General features: G+C 40.3%; 1 protein-coding gene across 1 annotated transcript in view; it reads left to right on the top strand.

Annotated features, from left to right (window-relative positions):
• Positions 1-4,584: 4,584 nt before the first annotated feature.
• LOC307230730 (odorant receptor 131-2-like) overlaps positions 4,585-24,456 on the top strand; it is a gene marked incomplete at both ends in the record, with an annotated part of 41,354 nt that continues 21,482 nt past the window's right edge. The window contains 3 exons of the mRNA XM_080001167.1: positions 4,585-4,734; positions 6,746-7,502; positions 12,491-12,606. Of these exons, the coding sequence (XP_079857293.1) occupies positions 4,585-4,734; positions 6,746-7,502; positions 12,491-12,606 (1,023 nt within the window). The remainder of the gene's footprint in view (positions 4,735-6,745; positions 7,503-12,490; positions 12,607-24,456) is intronic.

Raw genomic sequence — 24,456 nt, 5'->3', positions numbered from 1 at the left:
TTGTATTGGTTTTCACATTTAAATTCAAATCTCTTTCTGAAGAGCCTTCAAATATTTTGCTGCAGATCATTGGATCAAACTCCCAGAAGATCTCCGACTCGCCCCAACAATTTCTACCTTTTAATCCAGACTCAAAGTGCTTTTCAGTGGAAAATCAGCCTGTTTTAACCTGCGTTTTAACCTTTTATAACCAGTAACTGAGTTATAAGACCAGTCCTGATGACCAAAGTGTGTAGGCCTGTTTTGAATTGCACTTCAGTGCATTTATTGATTTTTTTAGCATTTTATTTTGATGCTTTTATTCCTATTTGCTATAATTGAATTGATGTCATGTCTCATGTAAAGCCCTTGGAGCTGCCCTTCTGTTTGAAATGTGCTGTTCTAATAAAGTTGGCTTTCAATGGACAAAGCCGAGAAGATCAGCTCTCTGCTCTTTAGGAGCTTTCTTTTCATATAAAAATCCAATTGGAGTTTTGGTGAAGGGTACTAATCTGTTTTTCACACTGGATGGTTGATGGATTAAAGAAATAAATTTTCAATGCATGAGTCATTCAGATGTTTCCAAAGTTTTTCAGATGATTCTAAAGACAAGTTTCAATAAAGCTTTGAACAACAAGACAACTTGGATAAGACTGCTGATGAAAGTTTAACCTCAAAGGGTGAGAAGTTCCTCCATGGACGTGACGACGATCCCCACGGAGCAGATGTGTGTTTGAAGGGCAGGTCTGTTGGGAAGAGCTGATTCGTACGTACACAGCTTCCTAATGACACTGAACTTTGATTCTAGTTCTCTACAGACTCTTCTCTTGTTCTCTGTGGAACATTGATATTATTTTCCAACACACACTCATTAGCAGCGAGAGCATCAAACAGCCGCGAGCAGCAGCTTTGCACTAATAAGGCCTGTGACCTTTAGTCCCATCTCTCTGCAGGGCAACCTGATAGATCCCTGAGAGGGTGTGTGAGTGTGTGTGTGTGTGTGCGTGTGTGCGTGTGTGTGCGTGTGTGTGTGTGTGTGTGTGTGAGTGTGTGAGTGTGTGTGTGTGTGTGAGTGTGTGTGTGTGTGTGAGTGTGTGTGTGTGTGAGTGTGTGTGTGTGTGTGTGTGTGTGAGTGTGTGTGTGTGTGTGTGTGTGTGTGTGTGTGTGTGTGTGTGTGTGAGTGTGTGTGTGTGTGTGTGTGTGTGTGTGTGTGTGTGTGTGTGTGTGTGCAGCGTTGGGATCAAAGCCAAATATATGAAATAATGGAGTTTTATAACATATTGCATCTTTTTACCAACACATTAAACAAACAAATCATATATTTTCATCCAGTTATTGAGTAAAATGGAGGATTTCCTCATCACTTCTATACAGTGGTAGTGTAGAGGAATATAAGTAGTAGAGTCGAGGCATGGTAGAATGGAGTTAGAGTAGAGTACAGTGGAGTTAGAGTAGAGAACAGTGGAGTTAGAGTGGAGGTAGATGGTCCTCATTCGATGGAACAAACTACCCATCTCACTAATTGATAGGATAACAGCAGTAAAAATGAATATACTTCCAAAAATAAACGATGTATTTTCAATGACCCCAGTGCAACCAACAGTACATTGGTTTAATACTCTAGACTCAATAGTCAATACATTTTATTGGAATTACAAGAAACCGAGAATTAAACTAGCAACACTACAGAAAAACAAAGACTGTGGAGGCCTAGCAGCCCCAAACTTTAGATACAACTATCCAGCAACCATCTTCAATTTATAATTAAATGGTTACAACCAGAGCAACAATTGGGCCATGTATGGCGAGACAATGAACAAACAGAATTTAATCATAATCTGATCTCCCATTCCTTATTGAATCAATAACGAAACATAATTGCTTTTAAAACCCATTCATCGCAACAACTCTGTCAGCCTGGTGGAAATTCCTCAAACTCAGTAGTCACACTCTGTCTCAAACAAATTCACGCCAATCTGGCACAACGCAGATTTTCTGGTCCAAAACAGACCAATAATCTTCAGGTCTTGGAAAAGACATGGAGTTACTCATCTGGAACACAGTTTTGAAAACAATTTGCTTATATCCTTCCCAACCTTCACCCAACAGTAGAATACGCATCATTTCAAAGTGGAGAACCAGAGCTTCCAAACAAGGTGTCACTTGTGCTAATCAAGCAAATATTTTTAAAACTATGACTTGTTAATGACAAGGGTGTGGCAAACTGTGATTCTGAGATAATCACCTCCAAAGTTTTGCCCACACCAGTTCATTCAGCCAGCTCCCAGAATGCAAATGGGGTTGGAGGACCAATAAAGCCTCATGGCTACTTAACATACTGCTGAATGGGCCAATCACAAACAGCTCAACAATACAACAAATATTGTTTTTAAAAAAGCTTTAATTTAACAGTAAGAATATACATGTTTTATAAAAGTGGAATTATTTTGGAGTTTAAAAGTACGGACAACACAACAAAATGTAGAGTCTATCAATATTATGAGTCTCAGAAAATCTGAAATCTGAAAATCTGTCACCAACCTTTAATGGACTTCATCACGTCATCGACTTCTTCCGTTGTAACAACGGGCTTATCGTGGGTCTCCTCCGGTGGTTCTTGAAAATATTCCGTTTCATCGTCACATTAAGTTTTAAATCCGCTGTTTGAAATATTTAGAAGTCCAGAGTAACATCACATTCAGCAGCGCTGTCGTTCTCTGCGTCGCCGTCGGAGAACTGATTATCATCGCAGAAAATGAAGTCCAGTACGCGCTGCTTACACTGACTTGGATCTATCACACTGGTCAGAATAAGATCCGAAAAATGACTTCAGAGCTTTCTCCACCCACTTCATGTAAATACATAATGATACGGTGAAGAACGTTTTCACAGACAAGTGAGACCGAAACAACCCCGTGCTGCGCTTTAACCGTCACAACAATGGCTCTGTGTGTGTAAAAGTAGTACGAGTTAAAGGTTGAATTCTATCAAAACGGTTTCACATTGTGACTTCACATCACATGGAATATGGAGGAATGATCTTCACCTGGACGCTCGCGCTAAAGGAAACCATCGATCGGCGTTGTTCAGTGCTGTTCCGCGTCTCGTAAGTGAACTGTGTTTCCCCATGTAATCTACCGGGAATATTTAACTCCACGGTTTAACATTTTTCTACTATTTTTCTATTTTTCTACTATTTATAAATCAAACTCTTGAAAATACGTTGAGAGATAAAACACAAAGGAACACGAATCTGGAAAAATATAATTTTCCTTCAAGAAAGGTTTTTTCAACTTATTTGGATGCTACTGGCGATTTAAGAAATGCTCGAGATGGCGGCTTTTGCTGTGGTGGGACACAAATGTGATTTTATACACAGGATACGTTTTTGGTATGGGTATAAATAACAAGTAAGTATTTGTAATGCTACAATGTATTCAATACAAAACAAGGTAGGATCAATCAACGTGAAGTGAACCGGCTGAAGTGAACACAATGAGGCAAACCATGTTCCTCCCTGTGTTGTTTAACACCAAAGTCTGTTATGCTCTCCATTGATCGGGGTGGGTTGATTCTGAGACCAGCCACTAGAGGACATCAGACCTCTGCAGACTTCACTTATGAATCGGACTCTGACGCCACTTGCCCCCATGTGGGCATCACACTTGCCACCGCATATAAAAGTCTCAAGTGGATGTTGCAGATCATTGCTATCTCATGCTGGCCTTCATGTCATTGTATTATCCAAGGTAAGGTAAAGGTAAGTCCTTCTCTATACATGTCCTGCTTCCATTCACCACAAAGCATCATCCCAGCACACCTGAATGCAGTGCTGTAATACAGTGACAATGACAGAGGCTTGAAATGGATTGAACTTTAAACCGTCATGTCGAATCTGAGCAGCAATTCCATTGTTTGCATGCTTCTTCATTTGTTGTGTCTTTAGTTGGCTTTATTACCAGGCATGATGCATTTAACATGTAAACTGCCCTCATCAGTAGAAGCAGATGAGCATTGTGAAGAGGTTGGATGCAGGGAAGTTTTGTTCTTAAATCAGTTCAGATTTTCAAATGAAATGTTGCCCTTCCAGATCTGCCATCCGCTGATTTGCAAAGGTGGATGGCAGACTCCTAACATAATATTCACTTTATGGAATCATGAAAAAGAAAATAAAGAAGCTGTTTAATTTTAAACTGCAGGCTGAAAAATATCTACCCATCTATCTACAAATACCATTTTGGATTATTTTGATTTTTAGGATTGATATATCATTGCCTTCCATGCTGGTTTTGAAGTTGCTACATTGACAACTGGTGATTCATTTACAGATTAATTTTCCTCTCACCGTGTACAATTGATATTACTTTAATTTAATTGTAAATTTGTGGGAATGGATGAACAACATACCTGTTTCATACATGCGTCAGTATTTATCAAGGACTAAAACTGTAAAATTGTGATATAAGAACTAATTAGTGAACTTTCTTTTCCTCCATCCATCCAACCGGGATTTCTCACGTTCCCTGGATAACTTCCTCATTCTGATCGTGGACCAAATTCATTGTTTTGTATTTTATGCTTCAGCGTGACATCCACCTCCCAGTGATGAACGTCTCCTCAGCCAACGTGACGCTGATGATTCAGTACCGAGACTCCTTCGCCAAAGCTATGACCAAGAACGTGATTGTCGTTGCTTTGGGCTTTTCCATCAACTACATCAATGCAAACCTCATCAACACCTTCCGCAAGCACCAGGTGGGCCCCCCCACCACCTTCATGCCTGTGGAGAGGCAGGAAGGCCTTAAACTCTCCCTCTTAAGTACACTTGATTTTAAATTTGAAAATACTGTAGATAACCAAGTTTTTTGGTAAAGCTTTAAAAAACATTTGTTATTTTTTTCATAATTCAGGAGATTTTTTGAGACAAATGTTTTTGTTGTGACATTTTCTGAGCTTGACCGTTTCGGAAAATTTTACAACAATCACTTTTATTTAGAATCTGTCTTGTGTTATTGTTGGCACGTTTCCACCACACACCACCCAAGTGGTGTTTTCAGGGCCCTCTGGCACAGAGACACAGACGACAGAGGGTTGTAAACACCAGTTTATTGTAGAGAGTGGGCTAGCTGGAATTAGCCAGGAGCAGATAGAACATGTCATGACATGGGCTCCTATCCTGAGTATGTGTAGGCATTTTAACTGTTGGTTGTGAGACCAACCAACAAGCAACAGGTACACAGCCACCCTAATCCCAATCACCTAGATCCAGGTCAGGTGTGGCTACTCACCACACCATCCCCACACCACAGTTACATATACAACTTGTATTTCTCTCATCTGCACCCCAAATACCTCAACTATTGTTACAATACAACCCAATCAGCCACAACATTAAAACCACCACTTAAATTGTGTAGCTTCCTCTCGTGCCTCCAAAACAGCTCTGACCCATCGAGGCATGGACTCCATAAGACCTATGAACGTGTCCTATGGTATCTGGCACCAATACGTTAGCAGCAGATCCTTTAAGTCCTGGAAGTTGTGGGATGGGGTGCGAGTGGTTGTTCCAGCACATCCCGCAGATGCTCCATCGCATCGGACCCTAACCCTGCCCATCCACATGATGTAAAGGAAAAAGTGATTAATCAGACCAGGCCACCTTCTTCCATTGCTTCATTGTCCAGTTCTGACGCTCACGTGTCCATTGTAGGAGCTTTCAGAGGTGGACAGGGGTCAGCATGGACACTCTGACCGCTCTGTGGCTACACAGCCCCATACACATCAAACTGTGATGCACTGTGTGTTCTGACACCTTTCTATCATAGCAGCATTAACCTTTTCACCAATTTGTGCTTCAGTAGCTCTTCTGTGGGATCGAACCAGACGGGCTAGACAGGTTTGGTAGGTAGTAACCACTGCATACTGGGAACACCCCACAAGACCTGTTGTTTTGGAGATGCTCTGATCCAGTCGTCTAACATCACAATTTGGTCCTTGTCAAAGTGGCTCAGATCCTTATGCTTGCCCATTTTTATTGCTTCCGACACATCAACTTCGAGCACTGATTGTTCACTTACTGCCTAATATATCCCACCCCTTGACAGGAGCCACTGGAACCAGATGATCAATTTTATTGACTTCACCTATCAGTGGTTAAATTTTGGGGCTGATGGGTGAAGAAAAGCTAGACAGCTAGATTCAATATTTTATAAATTCAGTGCTGGAATTTTTAGTCTATCGAGGTACTCTAACTGTAATATAGGATATGAAAACACTAACTTTATGCTTATGCTGATGCATACTTTATACATGTTCCTTCTTTAATTCCATTTGTGCAAGGCACATATAGAAACCTATATTCTTATCTTATAATAATTTAGATACTGTCCTTATCTTATCGCCTATCTTAACAATCAACGGTTTCAGAAGTTTAATTTAGATTTTCTATGAGGAACTTCCCCAAATGGTGCTGTTGTTTTCTCTCAGTGCCAGGTTATAGCCCAACTCACAGATCATGTGATTAGTTGATAGTTGATAGTTGATATATGACGGTTGGTGACACCAATCTCATTCCTGATCTTCACCCTTATCCAGTAATTGATCAATGTCCCTTTTAGCTCAGCAGATCTTCTATTTTTTTATGTTTCTTATTTTATTTTTGGGGAGTTTGGGGGGTCCATGTCTGCATTTGTCTCTCCTGTCCAGCCTTGCATTCATCCTCCATTCATCTCTCCTCCACCCTTCTCCATCCTGTCATTCCCTTCAGATCTTCAACACCAACCCTCGCTTCATCCTTTTCATCCACCTTGTGGTGAACGACATGATCCAGCTGACGCTCAGCATCGCCCTCTTCCTGCTCAGCTACACCCTGCACAGAATCAACGTGTCCCTGTGTTGCTTCTTCATCCTGCTGGCGCTCTTCACCACCGAGAACACCCCGCTCAACCTGGCCTGCATGGTGGCCGAGTGCTATGTGGCGGTGTGCCTCCCGCTGCGCCACGCCCAGATCTGCACCGTGCGCCGCACCTACCTGCTGATGGGGCTGATCTGGGCCACCAGTGTCGTGTCCGTGCTGCCTGACCTCTTCATCTCGCTAGTCATCGAGCCGCTGGATTTCTTCTACTCGCAGGTATTCTGCCTGCGCGAGACAGTGTTCCGGAGTCCGCACCTTATCAAGAAGAGGGATGTCTCCTATGTGGTCTTCTTGGTTGTGGTTTGGCTCACCATCTTGTACTCTTACTTCCGCATCATGATCGTGGCCCGGGCGGCCAACACCGATGCCAAGAACGCCAAGAAGGCCATGAACACGGTCCTGCTGCACGGGATCCAGGTGCTGCTGTGCATGTCCACATACGTGGCCCCTCTGCTGAAGCAGCTTCTAGGGTTCTGGTTCCCGGAAAACTACGCCGACTCACTCTTTGTGTGCTACATCATCATCCAGGTTCTTCCACGATTCATCAGCCCCATCATCTACGGCCTGCGAGAAAAGACGTTCAGGACCTACTTGGCCAAGGACCTGATGTGTAAAGTTACCATGGCCACCCATACAATGACTGTCTTTGGGAACCCTTCCTAAAAACAGTCATCACTTAATATTAGTGCCGTGGTACTGTATATCAGAATACTCCAGCAGAACAAAATGGGGATCTAGTTAGTTTTCTTCATATCATATCATCATATCATCATATCATCTCAGTTTGTGAATAGATTTGAAACTTGTAATATCAATACTTTAGAAGTCACAAAATCAATTACATTCCACCATTGTCACAAATTAAGTGAAACAATTAATTTGTGTATTAGACTGAATAAGAAATATTTTTCTAATGTACTGTATATCAGATGGTGAAACCAAAAAACTGGCAGAAATTCTTATGATGTACAGGGCTCGACAATAATGGATGCCGGTTGCACTTGGCAACCAAATTAAATAGATGTGAAAACATCAGATTTCAACACAGTCAGAGAAAGTGAGTGTGAGGCCTGCTCATTGTTCAGTTTTAAAATCCCAGCGCACCACGGAGCGTCTCTCCTGCCATGCTGCTGACAGTGCTGTCAGCCAAGATTCAATCACAGTGGACGGCAGTAGGGCAAGTTTATTACAGTCAGGGATGCAAAGGGCTCGCTTTTCGGCTAATGTTGCTTTTTTCACGTCAGTTTGGGTGACTTAATTGTTTGACCCATTTTTGCATTTTTCATTTAATTAATTTTTTTATCCTTCAGAGAGAACGACTCCATCCAAAATCAGTTAATTAGTGGACTCACAGTGTCATGGCTGAAAACAAAGAAGCGATGCTGTGTTCACAGGCTCAAAAAACTGTAATGTGTGTCAGAAGTGATGCGTTCATGAGAACCTCGGAAAAACTCCCACCATAAGTATAATTCCAACTTTTTTCCACCATAAAAGTGTTTGCATCCCTGTACAGTTAATTTAAACTAAACTAAAAACCAAAGCTAGGTGTGACATTTTTTCTTACGATATTGTGTTGTCACAAAACTAACTAAAATAAAATTTGGTCTAACTTGTCAACATATAGCCAATAGGCGTTACCAGTTATTATCGTTGTAGACAGACAACATTAATAATGAGCATGGCTCAGACCTCATCTGGTGGAGAGCTACTTTAAATGGAAAGATTCTAATTTGAATTTACTATTGTTAACAATGAGGGGACAGACATGTGGGTGTAAGACACAGGCTAAGTGTGATCAGGCCAAGTGTGACCAGAGGAGTAAGTGTAATCACAGTTCTGGTCTGTCTTGGCTTGTGTTTCTTCTCCTCTGAAGATTCAGATTCTGTTAAGTATCAGATAAAACAAAATTATAAATACTTTTGTTCGGTTACTGTAATAAAGCTTTTAAACATTATTTTATGTAGAATTTTCATTATTAAGCTGTAACTTTGTAGTATCTTAATAACTCTAAATATAAGGTGACATAATGGTACTATATTTTCAGTTTCGGCAACCAAAAGCTGATGCCTGGTTGCCAGCCTTCAACCAATTTTGAAAGTTAGTGTTGAGCACTGATGTATAGCAACTTCAATACATAGATATAGAATCATATTTTGTATTGTTTGATCATATTTATTCACCAAAGCAACGCCAACCGGAGCCTTGTGGAGCTGCTGGTTGAGGCCTACGGGTGCCAACGGATAACCTCAAATATCAATTTTTCTGATGATTATTACAAACACAAAAAGCCACAAGTTCACCATTAATGTGTTTGCATCCCGGTACAGTCAACTTAAACTAAATTAAAAACTAAAACTAGGTGCGACATTATTTTTTTTTTAAACTAGACATAGAAAAATGAAAATGAAATGAAACAATATTGTGTTCTCACAAAACAAACTATAATTAAATAAAAAATATACAAGAAATGTCTTTATTTTTCGTCTTTTTTTAGTCAAATTGGTCAAATTTGTCAACATATAGTTGTTACCAGTTATTATCGTTGTAGACAGACAGCATTAATAATGAGCATGGCTCAGACCTCATCTGGTGGAGAGCTACTTTTAAAAGGAAAGATGCCAATTAAAACTTATCATTGTTAACAATGAGGGTACAAACATGTGGGTGTAAGACACAGGCTAAGTATGATCAGGCTAAGTGTGACCAGTGGTGTTAGTGATATCACAGCTCTTGTCTGTCTTGACCTGTGTTTCTTCCCCTCTGAAGATTCAAACTCTGTAAAGTATCAGATAAAACACAAACTACAAATTCTTTTTTTCAGTTACTGTCATAAAGCTTTTAAACAATATTTTTTATGTAAAATTGTCATTATTTAGCTGACATATGACTGCGTAGTATCTTAATTACTCAAAATATAAGGTGACATAATGGTACCATTATTTTGAGTTTCGGGAACCAAAAGCTGAAGCTGATGCCTGACAACCACTTTTGAAAGTTAGTGTTGAGCCCTGATGTTTAACAAAATTTTTTTTTTAACCTGTGCTGTCAGCATGCTGGGCATACAACAAAGAGTATTTGTATGCCATTGCATCGAGGACAGAGTTAGTCTGCAAGTGGAATTCAAGTTCTTAACCTGCGATGCAACTCTATTAATTCTTAAATCATCAAGAACTGCTGCAATAAGTCTGTCCAGTGGAAGACATATAAGATGACAAGAGCACAGTTTTTGGTTATAGAGAACCACCACGACCCCCTCTTTGGAGAACAATTTATTATGTTTGGGTCTATAAACAACTGATCACTACTCCAAGAGGGGAAGAATCACCACAGGTGAGACAACTAAACATAAAACCAAACAACATTTACACGAAAACATAAACATTGGACAACAACATGTATTGAAAAACAGTTTATTAGTTCCAGGAAAACTAGAACTACAATTTTGCATGTGGCCTCTCCTGTCAAGTCAAGTCACATTTTATTTATAGAGCTCATTTCATACCAGGGCAACACAATGCGCTTTACAAAGAAATACAAAAAAGAAAGAAATAACATAGTTGTCAGCTGGTCATTACAAAAGAATGCCCCTGAAACAACAGCAACAGCAAAAGCAACAACAAAGACAACAAAAACAACAGTAAAAGCGACTCCAACCACAGTGGCAACAACAGCAACAGAAAACAACAACAGCAGCTTTAACAGCCACAGAAACAACAACAACGGCAGCAGCAACATCGACACCAGCAGCAACAAGAGAAATACAACATTAAAAACAACAGCAGCAACGCACACGCAAAGACGTCACCGGAACTGGAAGTGGTAGCTCTCACCGGAACCAGAAAGGTCACTCAGGTAAGAGTTGGTTAAGTCGAGGTATAAGGTTACATTAAGTTGAGGTATAAGGTAAGCGAGGGTAAAGTTTAGGTATAAGGTTAGCAGCAGCAACGACAACACCAATTAAGGTATAAGGTTAGCGGCACCAACAACAGCACCAGCAGCAACAACAACACCAGCAGCGACAATACCAGCAGCAGACAACAGCAGAAACAAATACAGCAGCAACAGCAGCAGTAGCAGCAACAGCAACAGTGCACAAGCGAAGACATCACCGGGACCGGAAGTGGTAGCTCTCACCGGAACCAGAAATCTCCTCATCTGTATTGAGTCAACAGTGTGTACTGTCTCGTCTCAACAAAGTAAAGCACAACAAAGACGTCACCAGAACCGGAAGTGGTAGCCCTCACCGGAAACGGAAATTTCAACTATGTGCACCATCTCATCCTAATCCAGTCACGGCCCTTTAATAAGCGTCCCTAAGTTACGGGTCAAGTTTTCAATCAGACCTCGGGAGGGCGATCCTTTTGACTCTCTCTCTCCGAAAACACACCCTTCTTATCATCCTCTAACTGTAATATCACAACAGAAACACCCACAGCAACAGAAATAGCAGAAGCAGCCACAGAAACAACAACAACAACAGCAGCAACATCAACACCAGCAGCAACAGCAAAACAAACACGCAAAGACCGGAACCGGAAGTGGTAGCTCTCACCGGAACCGGAAAAGTCACTCAGTTTAGAGAAGTTGAGTTGAATTCCTATGTTAGAGATATTTCAATTTGGGTATAAGGTTAGAGATAGTTAAGTATAGGGATTGTTATGTTTATGTATAATGTTCGAAATGATTACGTTAAGGAATGAGGTCAGAGATGGTTACGTTTAGGTATAAGGTTAGCAGCAGCAACGACAACACCAGTTAAGGTATAAAGTTAGCAGCACCAACAACACCAGCAGCAATGAAAATACTAGCGGCTACTTTACCAGCAGCAACAATAGCAGCAACAAAACAGCAGCAACAGCAGCAGCAACAGCGCATAAGCGAAGACGTCAGACAGACAGACAGATAGACAGACAGACAGAGAGAGGAAAGGAGTGGAATGCAACCAGGAGGGTGCTCGGGTGCACCTGTGCTGACAGACTGACACCCCGCCTGAACCGCCCGGCCTGCAGGAGAGCCGGCGGGACCCCCATGCTCACCCACGATCCATGCAAGGGCGAGGCCCACCAGATGCCTGTGAGAGAAAAATGCATATGATCAACTTTTTGAATTGTGTTTTACCTGTTCTATATAGGATAATAGCCTTTTGTGTATGTTACCTAACTTTTTAAACACATCGCCTCTGGGTTTGAATAAGTCCCTCAGAGTTTATATGAAGAGACTGCTCTTTTTAAACAATGTTTATTGTAGTATAAAGACCAGATCACAGCCATCCTCACTCAACCTTGTGTGGAGATAAGGGTAACTTGACAGAGCATTGTGTGTTTGTTTGATGGCATGAAGTCAGATTGTACCTGTGACCTTAAATTGGCTGTTGTATGAGCTCTCATGATTGATTTGATTTGATCAATTGATGATTGAGGGGGCACAGTGTTGAAAATGATACCTGACCAATGGCACACAACCTCTCTTTGGTATGAAGCCCTCTTTGTCAGCAATAGGGGCAGACTGATCAGAACACTGCTTTGGAGCAGCATTGTATCTTTCTCTTTATTCTGTAGAATAAACATCTTTAATACTCTCACTTTTTTATTCCTGTAGCGGGCAGATTAATCTCACCAACCATGCAGGAGAATTTCTCCAACAAGCCCCACCTGGCCATGAACAGCGAGTGCCCGTCCATGTTGCAGAGTGTGCTCAGCGCAGGGCAACTGGATGTGAGTCCCCCTCGCCGATGCCAGCAGGCCACCAGATATATGGGCCCTCCATTACCCCGGCACCTGGGGCACCCGTCGCAGAGAAGCCGCGCAGCGGGAGCAAAGGGCCGACAGCCACCCCACACCCCAACCCACACCCACAACAGCAAACAGCCCCTCCAGGGGCCCCGGAAGACACCCGGCGGCGCTCTCCGCAGCCCCGCCAGGTCGCAGCATACCTTAACCCACCAGGCACAACCCATCAGGACTCCAGCCAAGCCAGCGGGCGGCCTACCCAGCTGCCCCTCGGCCAACCACGACCCCACACTGACCTGCCAGCGACCAACACCAACACCCTGTGCTGTTGGCAATTGCAGTTAAAATTGCGGGGTGTGGGGTGCGAGTCCTTCAGGTAAGTCGATCTCGAATCACTCGCACCCCTACCTGCCCTGCATACCCTGGTCTGGTGGAGTGTTGTTCGGAGTAGAATTGGTGTGCGAGTGTATGTGTTCTTTTTCTTGTGAATGGAGAATGAAATAATACTACCTCTTAGAACTGCCTTAGCTGTTTCCCAGGGCAAGGATGGTGATATTTCTCTATTTCAGTTCAAAGAAGGAACTCCATTCTCTGGAAAATAAAAGGTTAAATTCTTTATCTGTCAAAAGTGAGCCGTTAAACTGCCACCTGCCAGGAGGGTTCCGGTTTATTTCATTCATGAGCTTGAAACGAATCGGCCCGTGATCCAAATTTACAATAGGGTGGATTTCAGGATGAGTGATTTTGGACATTGCAGAGTTACTTGTCAAGAAAAGGTCGATTCTAGAGAAACTTTGGTGGGGTGGTAAATAACATGTGTATTCTCTAGAATGGTTATTTGATCGCCAACAATCGCCAAGAGCAAGATAACTCATATATTGTTTTATAGTGTCTGACGAACCCCAAGATTTGTGATTATTTCTGGTTTGAGAACAGTCTAAACTTGGATCCAGTACTGTGTTGAAGTCTCCTCCCAATATGATAACTGAGTCAGAGAATTCTAAGAGTTTAGAAAATATAAAGACATTTGGGTCATCCTCATTGGGACCATAAATATTAGATATGGTTAATTACCTTTAGTTACCTAAATTCCATTAATCATTATGTAACGCCCTTCTGGGTCTGATATTGAGGTTTTATTATTATATGGTAAACTTTTATTGATCAATATAGAAACACCTCTTTTTTTTGAGTTGTATGGTGCAGAAAACATCTGATTTACGCATTTAGCTTTGAGTTTGAGGTGCTTGGATGCAGTGAGGTGAGTTTCTTTCAGTAGACAGAAGCTGGGGTTCATCCTTGTGAGCTGACTTAGGTTTTGCTACGTTTAGCAGGTGAGGCGAAGCCTCTCACATTCCGACTTAATGGGTGTCATTGAAGTTACTTAGGGGGTGATGGCACAGTGCATCCAAGGTAATAGCTATATTACCGTGCCCATGCTTTCCCATAGATAAGTCTGGGTTTTTCTCCTTTACATTCCTTTCTACTGTCCTAGTATTGCAAGAAGTTTGTAGGGATACATATCTACACAAACAAATGACAAATAGACAAAGATATTAGTAGAACATTGCAGAGTTTGACAAACATACAGTGAGAGAAAGAAAACAGTGAAAGCGATGGGAGAAGAAGGGAGGGGGGATTAGGAGGGTGAGATATTGAGAGTGAGCGATATTTTAAATCCTGACATAGATAGCATGCTTATTTCTACATCTCGCAGTATATAATTACCAGAATGACCAGAATACACACATAATGATCAAAATAACCAGGGTGTGGTGGAGGAGTCTAGGAATAACAGACAGTCTATATATAGTTTATCAACAACCAGCGATACACATTTACTCTTCTGCCAGTTCTCCTTCAGGATGGGGTACAGCACCTTCCGTCGGTCATTGATCTCCAGGGGAATTGGTCATTCATGCCCAGCGGGGTTGCTTTGAGCTCCCATCCTTTGCTTTTAACCAGCTCCTTGTGCTTAAAGTGTTCAGACTTGGCAATGATGGAACTGGGACGGTTCCCCACACGATGTCCCAGTCAGTGAACCCAGTGGAAGGTGATATGCATCACGGTGTCCGTGGAGAGTTTCAGGACGGTGTGGAGGAAATCTTTCACCATGTTTTTGGGGACCTGGTGTTGTTCTATGGGATCCCAGAAAAGATGAGGTTGTCCCACATACTTCTGGATTGTATATCCAGGATAGTCTCTTTCATTATTTTATTTTATTTTTTTACAACCTCCATTTCCGTTGGAAGACGCTTCACGGAGGATTTAAGAACCACTGCGGTGCAGGAAATCAAGGCTGGCTTTGATCTCTGTAATGTCTCAGAGAAGTGGACCAAGCATGTCCAGCTTCTTGTTAATCTCATCCAAGACACTAACCTCTACAGCACCCAGGATTAGATCGTCTGTGTCCGTTGCTGAGACCGTCTTCTTGCTTTTCACAGGATTATTGCGGTCCTAGTCCTTTTCCGTCACATACTCATTATAAAAAAACCCCAGTATAATCCTCGAGGTCTTCCTCTTTGGTTTTGCGCAGTATTCCTTTTTAAAATGTATACAAATATACAAAACAAATATTTTTTGAAATTTGCTTTGTTATATTGCTGGTTTTTTTGTCAGTGCAGCAGGGCGCCACCATGTTGGATCTGTACTCACTTCCGTCTTCTGGCGAAATCATAGCATGCTCCGGTCTACCTACAGCAGGGGTGCCCAATAGGTCGATCGCGATCGACCGGTTGATCGCAAAGGTAGTGCGGGTAGATCGCGTGGTGATGAAGAAGGAGTGACCGCTGATGCTGACTTGAGTAAAATAATAGATTTATTACAAAAGAACAGCATCAGACCAGACTTGCCATGGACAACCTGGGAGAGAACAAAGCCGGAAGTATTCTCTGTCGAATGAGACTCAGGCGGGCTCTTTTATGCCTGCCCACAGACAACATTTACCATTTGGTTCCCCTACATAGGTCACAGGTCACATTTCACTTCCCTTATCACCAGGACCTCTGGTGATGTGCTCTCTCTCTCGGGACCTCTGGCACCGTCTCTTAGTAATTATTTTATATGATGGGGCTGTCTTGGGACGCCACACATTCCAAGACACCTCATATTTCCCCCCTTCGAGACTACACAAAGTCTCGACAGAGATAAGAGTCATTGAAGTTACGATGTTAATTGGCTTAATATAACTCACCTACTAACAAACAAAATGATTATATTATACCCTACTGAACATGCTTAGTGGTAGCAATACAATAAATTTGTGGAGTGTGAGAGCGAAAAACCCATCTGGCAGCTTCCTTTCTTAGTTCTTTCAACAAACAATCAAGACAGTAAAATTCTCTCACGGTCCCTCTGCCCCAGGCAACCACCTATTTCACTCCAAATCAATTAACCGCAAAGAAGAAGGGTTTAGACAACTGTACAGGATGTTACATATAAATGCATACATTCAGAACCTCAGAAATAAATCAAAAATTTTGTCCAAAGTCAGGCTGGTCGACCCATCGAACCTTCCAATGAACCTGTCCCTGCCTATCATCAATGTCCCTGAAAACCTCACAAAAAAATAAAACATCTGAGGTCCCAATATATCCATTTCACCCTGTTACAGAAAACTTCAAAGAAAACAATACTAAATCAAAGTAATATGTCTTGCTAAAAATATCTACTGTAGAGTACAGACTTTTTATCAATAATACAGGTTACATTGTAATAAACAAACTCCAATATTATAAAAACCTGAATAACACCATCAACTTTTAATGATATTTCACTCGACACTCCTGATCATGATGTCCTCATTCAGGGTCCTTCGTCCATTTTCATCCTCCATTTTTGAATGTCCATGTTTGAATCTTGCACACAAATCAAATACAGTATAATAATTTCGCTTTTGCATTATACTTTAACATTATTCCAATATATGATTAACATTTTCCTTTCCCCCCCCTTGTCCATGCATTTTCTCAGTTAAAAATAGTCTTGAGTCTATGACAGAATCAGATATTCAGTATAGATATTTCTCTACTAGTGTTAGCTCCTCACTACACACCTCTACCCAATTCAGTCCTGTATGCTGACAGATTTTAACAATGCGATTTTTCAGCACACCATTCATTTTTTGACAAACACCTTGGCTTTGCAGATGATAAACAGCTCCTAGACGTTGTTTAATTCCCAATTTTTGCTGAATTAATTTTACTGTTTTATCCACAAACTCTTTCCCATTATCTGAAGATATGCGATCTGGAAGTCCCCACCTGCTTATGACCTCACGACACAAAAACTTGGCTTGGCAACTGACTGAGCATCATTATGCTTGGTTGGACATGCTTCAGTCCACCGTGAAAATCTATCCACGTCCACTAACATGTATCTTTTACCTCCTACTGGTCTTATTATGTCAACAAAATCCACAACCAACTCACGCATGGGACCTGTCGGAGTTGGAATGTGATCGGATGGACTCTTCACACCCCCCCGACATCAATTTGCTCAAGCAAGTACGGTGCCCAAAAACCATACTCGTGATTTTCTTTATTACCTCCCCCCTTGCAACATGGGCTAACCCATGTGCTTCCTGAATCATCAGACCTAGTAGGTCTCGGGTTGCTACCATCAGTCCTTCCTGATTTCTTCACATGCTTCTGCTCAACTCCTTCAGCCACCATTAAAGTCATATGTGGCACACTTTTCTCAATGTCACGCTCTTTATCAAGATAATCATCAGTGTTTATCTTCATAGCTGCTCCTTTACTTCCTCATTCCACCACCATTCCACTCCTCTTCTTTCGGCTTCTCCCCTTAGGGGCGCCGCAGTGCATTATCTACCTACAATTCCTTCTGTTCTGCTCATCTATAAACCTTCTCTTTGGCCTTCTTATCCCCATTCTTCTTATCCACCAACTGTATTTGGTTGAGTTTTCTGAGAGTCTCTTGGTCCTGTTCCTTCTGATCATGCTCGCTTTAGCCCACATCCGTCTGACTGCGGGGTCGTATCCTCCAATAGCTTCGTCCGAATCACTCACACTCTCTTCTCCTATTTCCAGGCTTCTAACTTGTTGTCTGCTTCCCAAATGTTTCCTTCTCTTGGTATTGTTGGAGCTTGGATACATCTTTATGGTTGTTGTAGCCTTGCCCATCTCTATTATTTGTTCATCCTCATCTTTGAAGAGATAGCTGCCCTCCGTTGTCATCACTGGGAGCTGAGGATAAACATCAGTGAACTTCACTTCCTTCTCATAAGGCAGGGGCTTCTTTACAGATGCTGTATGTGAGAAAGGTGCGGTAATCTTCTCCATCATTTATCTGCTTCCTTTTCATTTTTCTTTATTTCTTGTCTACTTTGTTCTCTTTTTTCTTTTGCAGCTTCGAACCATGTCTGTCCCTCCTTTACGAACAGCTGCAGAATACCAAGTTCTGTTTGCCTTTTCTCTGTGCGTCTCTTTCCTCTTTTTCCTTTCTTTTGATTTACTTTATATGTGGACACAAGCACCTGCATTGTTTTAATCACATCCGGGTTAAGAGTTCCTTCAGCTGGCCATGGTTGTTCAATGTCAGGCCACTGCTTGCTCCATTTTCCTGATAGTTTTGCAATATCTTTAACAAGAGGATTATTCTTTTGCACTACATCAATAGGAGTGATTACTCTTGTAATTCTTGTATCCATTTATTTTATTTGAAATCAAATTGATTTATTTAAAAATTATTAATAAAGCACTGTGTAATCACACTCAACCAAAAACAACTGAATTTTCCAACCCCAAAGGATACCAATAGCTTCCCACTTATGAAAGCAACTTCACTTGTTCATTATCTGATACATCTGATCATACTCATTTATCTTCAGTTATCAAAATGCCCATCAATGTTCACTCTCAAAACAGCCTCAATCAAGGTAAACCATACTCAGATAATGAAACCAATATTCACAGCACTCAACCATATTTAAATCAAATCAGTTTTTCCGCATGTGATCAATCAAATCAATAATGCTCCATTAATTAGGCGAATGCCTTGATTAGTCAGTCCGTTGCCAAGTCTCTTTCTAACTTATTGCAAATGCAATATAAAAAAAAGAACTACTGTATATACTACCATATGTTCGAACAAGCAATCATGTAGGTTATAACTAGATGTACGCACATATAGGTAAATGCAGGTGTCTATTGATAAGAGTTTGTGGATAAACCGTACTGGCCTTATTCAACCTGGATTCAGAATTCTTATGCTGTCTCATCCGCAAGCTCACGGTGTCTGTGAAGAACTGCCAGATGTCTTGTCATCTGCCCCTTGGATGATCCAATTCAGACACATTCCATCTTCTCTGTCGTTCTCCCAGCTCTCACTCAGCAAAGCAAAAGAGAGGAAGAAAGAAAAAACAAAAAGAACAACACAAGAGTTTAGTGTCTTAAGATCACTCTAAATTCTTATACATACTATAATACAATTCAATGAGACATACTTTATCAGCTTTTTTATTTCTCGCGCATTTGAAATAAAGCAATGTTTACTTTTATTCACAAGACGCATTTAAATCTAAAGAGGATATTAGTCAATCGAGCACCATCTATGAAGCACCACCCGTTGCTCCACCTCTTAAATTTAGTCACACCTTCCAGTTGGCTCTGGTCGTCAGCGAGCGAACATCCTGATTTAGCTCCCCGTCTGAACAGCACAGTCTAATGTAGTTACGCACAGAGTCATAAATCAAAGCTGATTCCTTGCACTCAGCAGCCGAGACACAAAACCTCTTCTCTTGCATCAAAAACCCAGCTTTTCCTTCTATTTCACCAATACTATCGGCTCCTTTAACCAACAGAACTCACAGCAAGCACTGTCACACACTCCAAGCACAAAGAGAAAAAACTCACACACCAACCAAACAATCCACAAATCCTACCCATAATTAAGAGCAGGAGATTCTCTTTTCTTTTCTGAATGTGTACATGCATGTGTAGGCAGACTGTCTCTGGTGATTCTAGTCCTTCTCTCAAGAAGGCTCATTTTGTTATCAAATATATAAAGTCCTGTGAAGGTTCATATCCTTTATCAAATGTATAAAACGTCGTTGAAATAAAAAGGCTCATATATATTTATCAAACGTCCTTTAAGAAAGGCTCATAATCTCTATTATCAGCTTTACAAAGTCCATAAACAGGCTCATATATATTTATCACTAAAGGGGCAAGAAATGTTTATTTTATATACTGTATTATTTAACTGCTCACCACATATGTATACCTATTTAATAACCCATGTATTCTATATATCATTTATACATATACACAGACAATACACAAATCTCTTCACACCTCTTTAGCCGGGGCACACTCTCACACACACACACAGGTACACTCACACCCCAAAAGGAAAAAGACATGTCTGACCGGCAACACATCAGATTCTCCAAAAACTTCAACAGCGTTTGACTTTATACTTTAACGTCGACTCATGTATACTTTTCTAATTTCACCAAGATTTTCACTTTGGCCAGACTTTTAAATTTTCACTTTGGCCAAACTTTTAACAAATTATCCCTTTAATCAGATTCTTTCAGCATGCATGTTCGATGTGCACTCTGTCAGGGTTCGCCCGGGTACTTCCGGCATCGGCCACTAGATGCCGCCAGTACTGCCTCATCAATGTTGCTTGTTTCACCTGTTTCTGTTTCAGATTACCCAGCCTCATTATGTCATATGTTTCACCTGTGTCTCGTTTTGTCTGTCCTATTTAGACCCTGTCTTTTGTGTCCTTCCTTGCTCAGTCTTGAGTTTGTCTAGCCTCCTGACAACGCTCTCGGTCCAGGCCCACAAAATTCTTATTTGTTTTTGTCTGTTTTTTTGTGCTTGTTTCAAGTAAACCTCTATTTTTGCCACCTCGCCTCTGCCTTGTTCTCTGCACCTGGGTTCACTCAGCATACCACCTAACACACTCATTCTTTCAGGCTGGTTTAGCCCTGCTTTTCCCTATTTTTTCTCAAACTTTATTTTTCATTGTTTAAGCCTTTAACTTGTAACTCTTTTTGCTTCATTTTTCATCTTACTTTAGGCTTTTAACTTTTATCTCTTTCCACCTTTTTCATCTTCATTCCTATAATTTTATTTTGAGTCATTCCCCTGGCCACGGTTATTTCCTCTTTATTTTTCCTACCTAGACTTGATTATATTATACTTTCATTCGGCCAACTTTCACGCAGCATTTAATGTACACATGTCTTACTTTTTAAAAAGATACGGGCCCTGTCTCCATTAATCTTGCATGGTTATTTAAATAAAATAACTAAATTTTGGCTACTAGTTCTGCCATTCTACAATTACTTTTTACTTCTACTTTTTCCACATCTTTTAAGCCTTTATCTTTTACTTTTAACTTCATCTTATATTTCTCTCGTCTCTATTTCAACTTAATTCTCTCTTTCTTCGTTCATTCTTATTCCCCTTATTTACGTCTTTTACAATTTAATAAACCCCAATTTAGACGGAAACTCACTTCACACATCAACACATCCTCCATCCCCGCACAATTTGCTCTTGTCAGTGCAGCGTCTCTGCCCAAATAACTATCACCTCAAAAAACACACAGCTCAATTTTTGAGGTCACACTCACCCCTGAGAGTGGTAATTTGATGGAGCAGGCAGCATCGGCAGGTGAGGCCCAGCAGATCCTAGTTCGTGATGCCACTTTGTAGTTTCTTGATGAATTTGATGTGTTGATGGAGTGACCACTGACGCTGACTTGAATACAATAAAAGATTTATTACAAAAGAACAGCATCCGACCAGACTTGCCACGGACAGCCTGGGAGAGAACAAAGCCGGAAGTATTCTCTGTCGAATGAGACTCGGGCGGGCTCTTTTATGCCTGCCACCAGACAACATTTACCATTTGGTTCCCCTACATAGGTCACAGGTCACGTTTCACTTCCCTTATCACCAGGACCTCTGGTGATGTGCTCTCTCTCTCGGGACCTCCGGCACCGTCTCTTAGTAATTATCTTATACGATGGGGCTGTCTTGGGACGCCACACATTCCAACACCTCAGTTGCTTACAACCTGTTCATTGGGTTACAATCACAACTACTTAGATCTCCTCTCTTAGCTATCATCTCTCCTCCATTTGGCATTTACCACTTGATTGACGTGCAGGGCGGCCGGTCTAATGTTGCTTTAAAGTTTGTTCATTGGGTTACAATCACAACTACTTCGATCTCCTCTCTTCTAACATGTTGAATGAGCAGATTGAAAACGCTCTGTCAGACTTTGACAAACGGTTTCAAGACTTTGCTTTACTCGAGCTAATCACTACATTTATGTGCTACTCATTTATGGAAGAAGAAGAGGTTGATGTACTTGCATCCAAAATTGAATTGATGTAACCTGAACTGGTCTGCAGTGGAGGATGAGATGTTAACACTACGGGCTGACACTGAGCTGAAGTCCAGGGCTCATGGACAGTTTTGGAACTTACTCACAGAGGAAACGTACCCAAAAAGGGGGAATCGTGCAAGTCATCAGAGTAAGGTAGTGACCATAAATGTATTTTATTGTATTGTGCCGTAAAGGTTCATGCAGGGATGCCAGGTACGCCAACATATATTGTATATATAAAGTGTACTCAGTATCTTCTTCTTTTGGCTGCTCCCTGTAGTATACTCAGTATACATATAAATAAATCTATTTCGCATTTTTTAATGCAGGTAGATCATTTTGACCTGGTCATTTTAAAAGTAGCTCGCAAGTCAAAAAAGAGTGGGTACCCCTGCTTTATTCTAATCTTGTAATGTAATCTAATAAACCTATCTATTCTGTTATATTATATTCTATTTTATTCGATTCTATAATGTTCTATTCTAAACTATTCTATTCTATTTTGTTCTATTATATTCTCTTCTGTTCTATCCTATTCTGTTATTTTATATTCCGTTATATCCTATTCTGTTCAATTCTATTCAATGCTTTGCTATTCTTTTCAATTAAATTCTGTTCTACTCTATACTATACTATTCTATTATGTTATACTGGGTTGTATTGTGTTATATTCTATTCGGTTTTATTCTATTCTAATCTGTTCTGTTCTGTTTTATTTTATCCTGTTATATTGTGTTCTAGTCTTACCAAATATGTTCTATTATATTCTGTTCTATTTTATTATATTCTATTCTGTCCAGAATTCTGGACAGAATAGAATATATACGGGTGGAGAGACGGGGAACCAGGCTGGATGGAGATGGACGGAGAGCCTTGGTCGACGAGCGGAGACAGGCAGGTAAACCGGGCTGGCTGGATTTGGAGAGACAGACTGGGTCGACGAGAGGAGACAAGCAGGTAAGGGGAAGACAAGACAACGAGACATAAACTAGGACTAGGAACTTGGAACCCAATAGCGATACAACTCAGGTAAGTTAGTTGACGGTCTGGCAAGGAATGACTGGGAAGCTGGGACTAAATACTGTGCAGGTAATTGATCCCAGGTGTGTGCAATCGGGCTTGAGTAGGGAGCTGCAGATGGGGCGAGGGCGGCCTCTAGTGGCGCTGGGAGGCCGTGGGCCTAACAATTCGGTTAGATTCTATTCTTTTCTGTTTAATCTATTCTGTTCTATTATATTTTTTATATTCTATTCTATTCTGTTCTATTCTATTCTATGCTATTCTAATCTATTCTATTCTTTGCTATTATTTTATATTCAGTTCTTTTATATTCTATCATATTTTTTTCCATTTCGTGTATTATATCCTCTTCTATTCTGTTCTATTATATTCTGTCCTAGTATATTCTAGTCTATTCTTTTCTATTCTATTCCATTTTGTTCTGTTATATGCTATTCTGTTCTTTGCTATTATATTATATTCTGTTCTATTCTATTATTTTATATTAAATTGTATTGTATTGCATTGTGTTCTATTATATTCTGCTATATTCTGTTCTATTCTATTCGGTTCTCATATATTCTGTTATATGCTATTCTGTTCTGTTTAAATATATGTTTCTTTGCTATTCTATTATGTTGTATTCTATTCTATTCTATTAGGTTCCATTATATTCTATTTTAGTCTGCTCTATTATGTTCTTTTAACATCTGTTCTATCCAATACTGCTCTATTCTGCTCTATTTTGTTCTATTCTTATGTTATGTTCTAGTCTATTCTTATATATTCTTTTCTATTCTATTCTGTTATATTCTGCTCTATTCTGTTCTCTTATGTTCTATTCTGAACAACGCTATGATATTCTATTCTATTATATTCTATACCTTTCCGTTCTATTCTGTTCTATTGTGTTCTATTCTATTCTATTCTATGTTGTTCTGTTCAAATCTATTATTTTCTGATCTATTGGATTTAGCACTATTCATTTGTATTCGATTCTATTCTCTTTTATCCTGTTCTGTTGTATTGTATTCTATTATATGCTTTTCTGTTCTAGTATGGTCTCTTCTATTCTATTATTTTATGTTCTTTTCTGCTCTATTCTATTCTATTCTATTCTATTCTATTCTATTCTATTCTGTTATATTATATTCTATTATGTTTTATTCTGTTGTGTTGTGTTGTGTTCTATTCTATTCCTTTCTATTCTGTTCTATTATGTTATATTCTATTCTGCTCTCTTCTATCCTGTTGTATTCTATTCTGTTTTATTCTGTTCAGTTCTGTTCCATTCTATTCTGTTCAATTCTATTATGTTAGTATTCTGTTATCTTCGGTTCTATTCTATTTTATTCTGCTCTATTCTGTTCTATTCCATTCCACTATGTTCTATTCTATTTCATTCTGTTCTATTCTATTCAATTCTATTCTATTCTATTCTATTCTATTCTATTCTTCTATTCAG

Source organism: Zeus faber (assembly GCF_960531495.2).
Source record: "Zeus faber genome assembly, chromosome: 5".
Lineage (NCBI taxonomy): Eukaryota > Metazoa > Chordata > Actinopteri > Zeiformes > Zeidae > Zeus > Zeus faber.
Note: the sequence above shows the minus strand (reverse complement) of the source record. Positions and strands in the feature narration are given on the sequence as shown.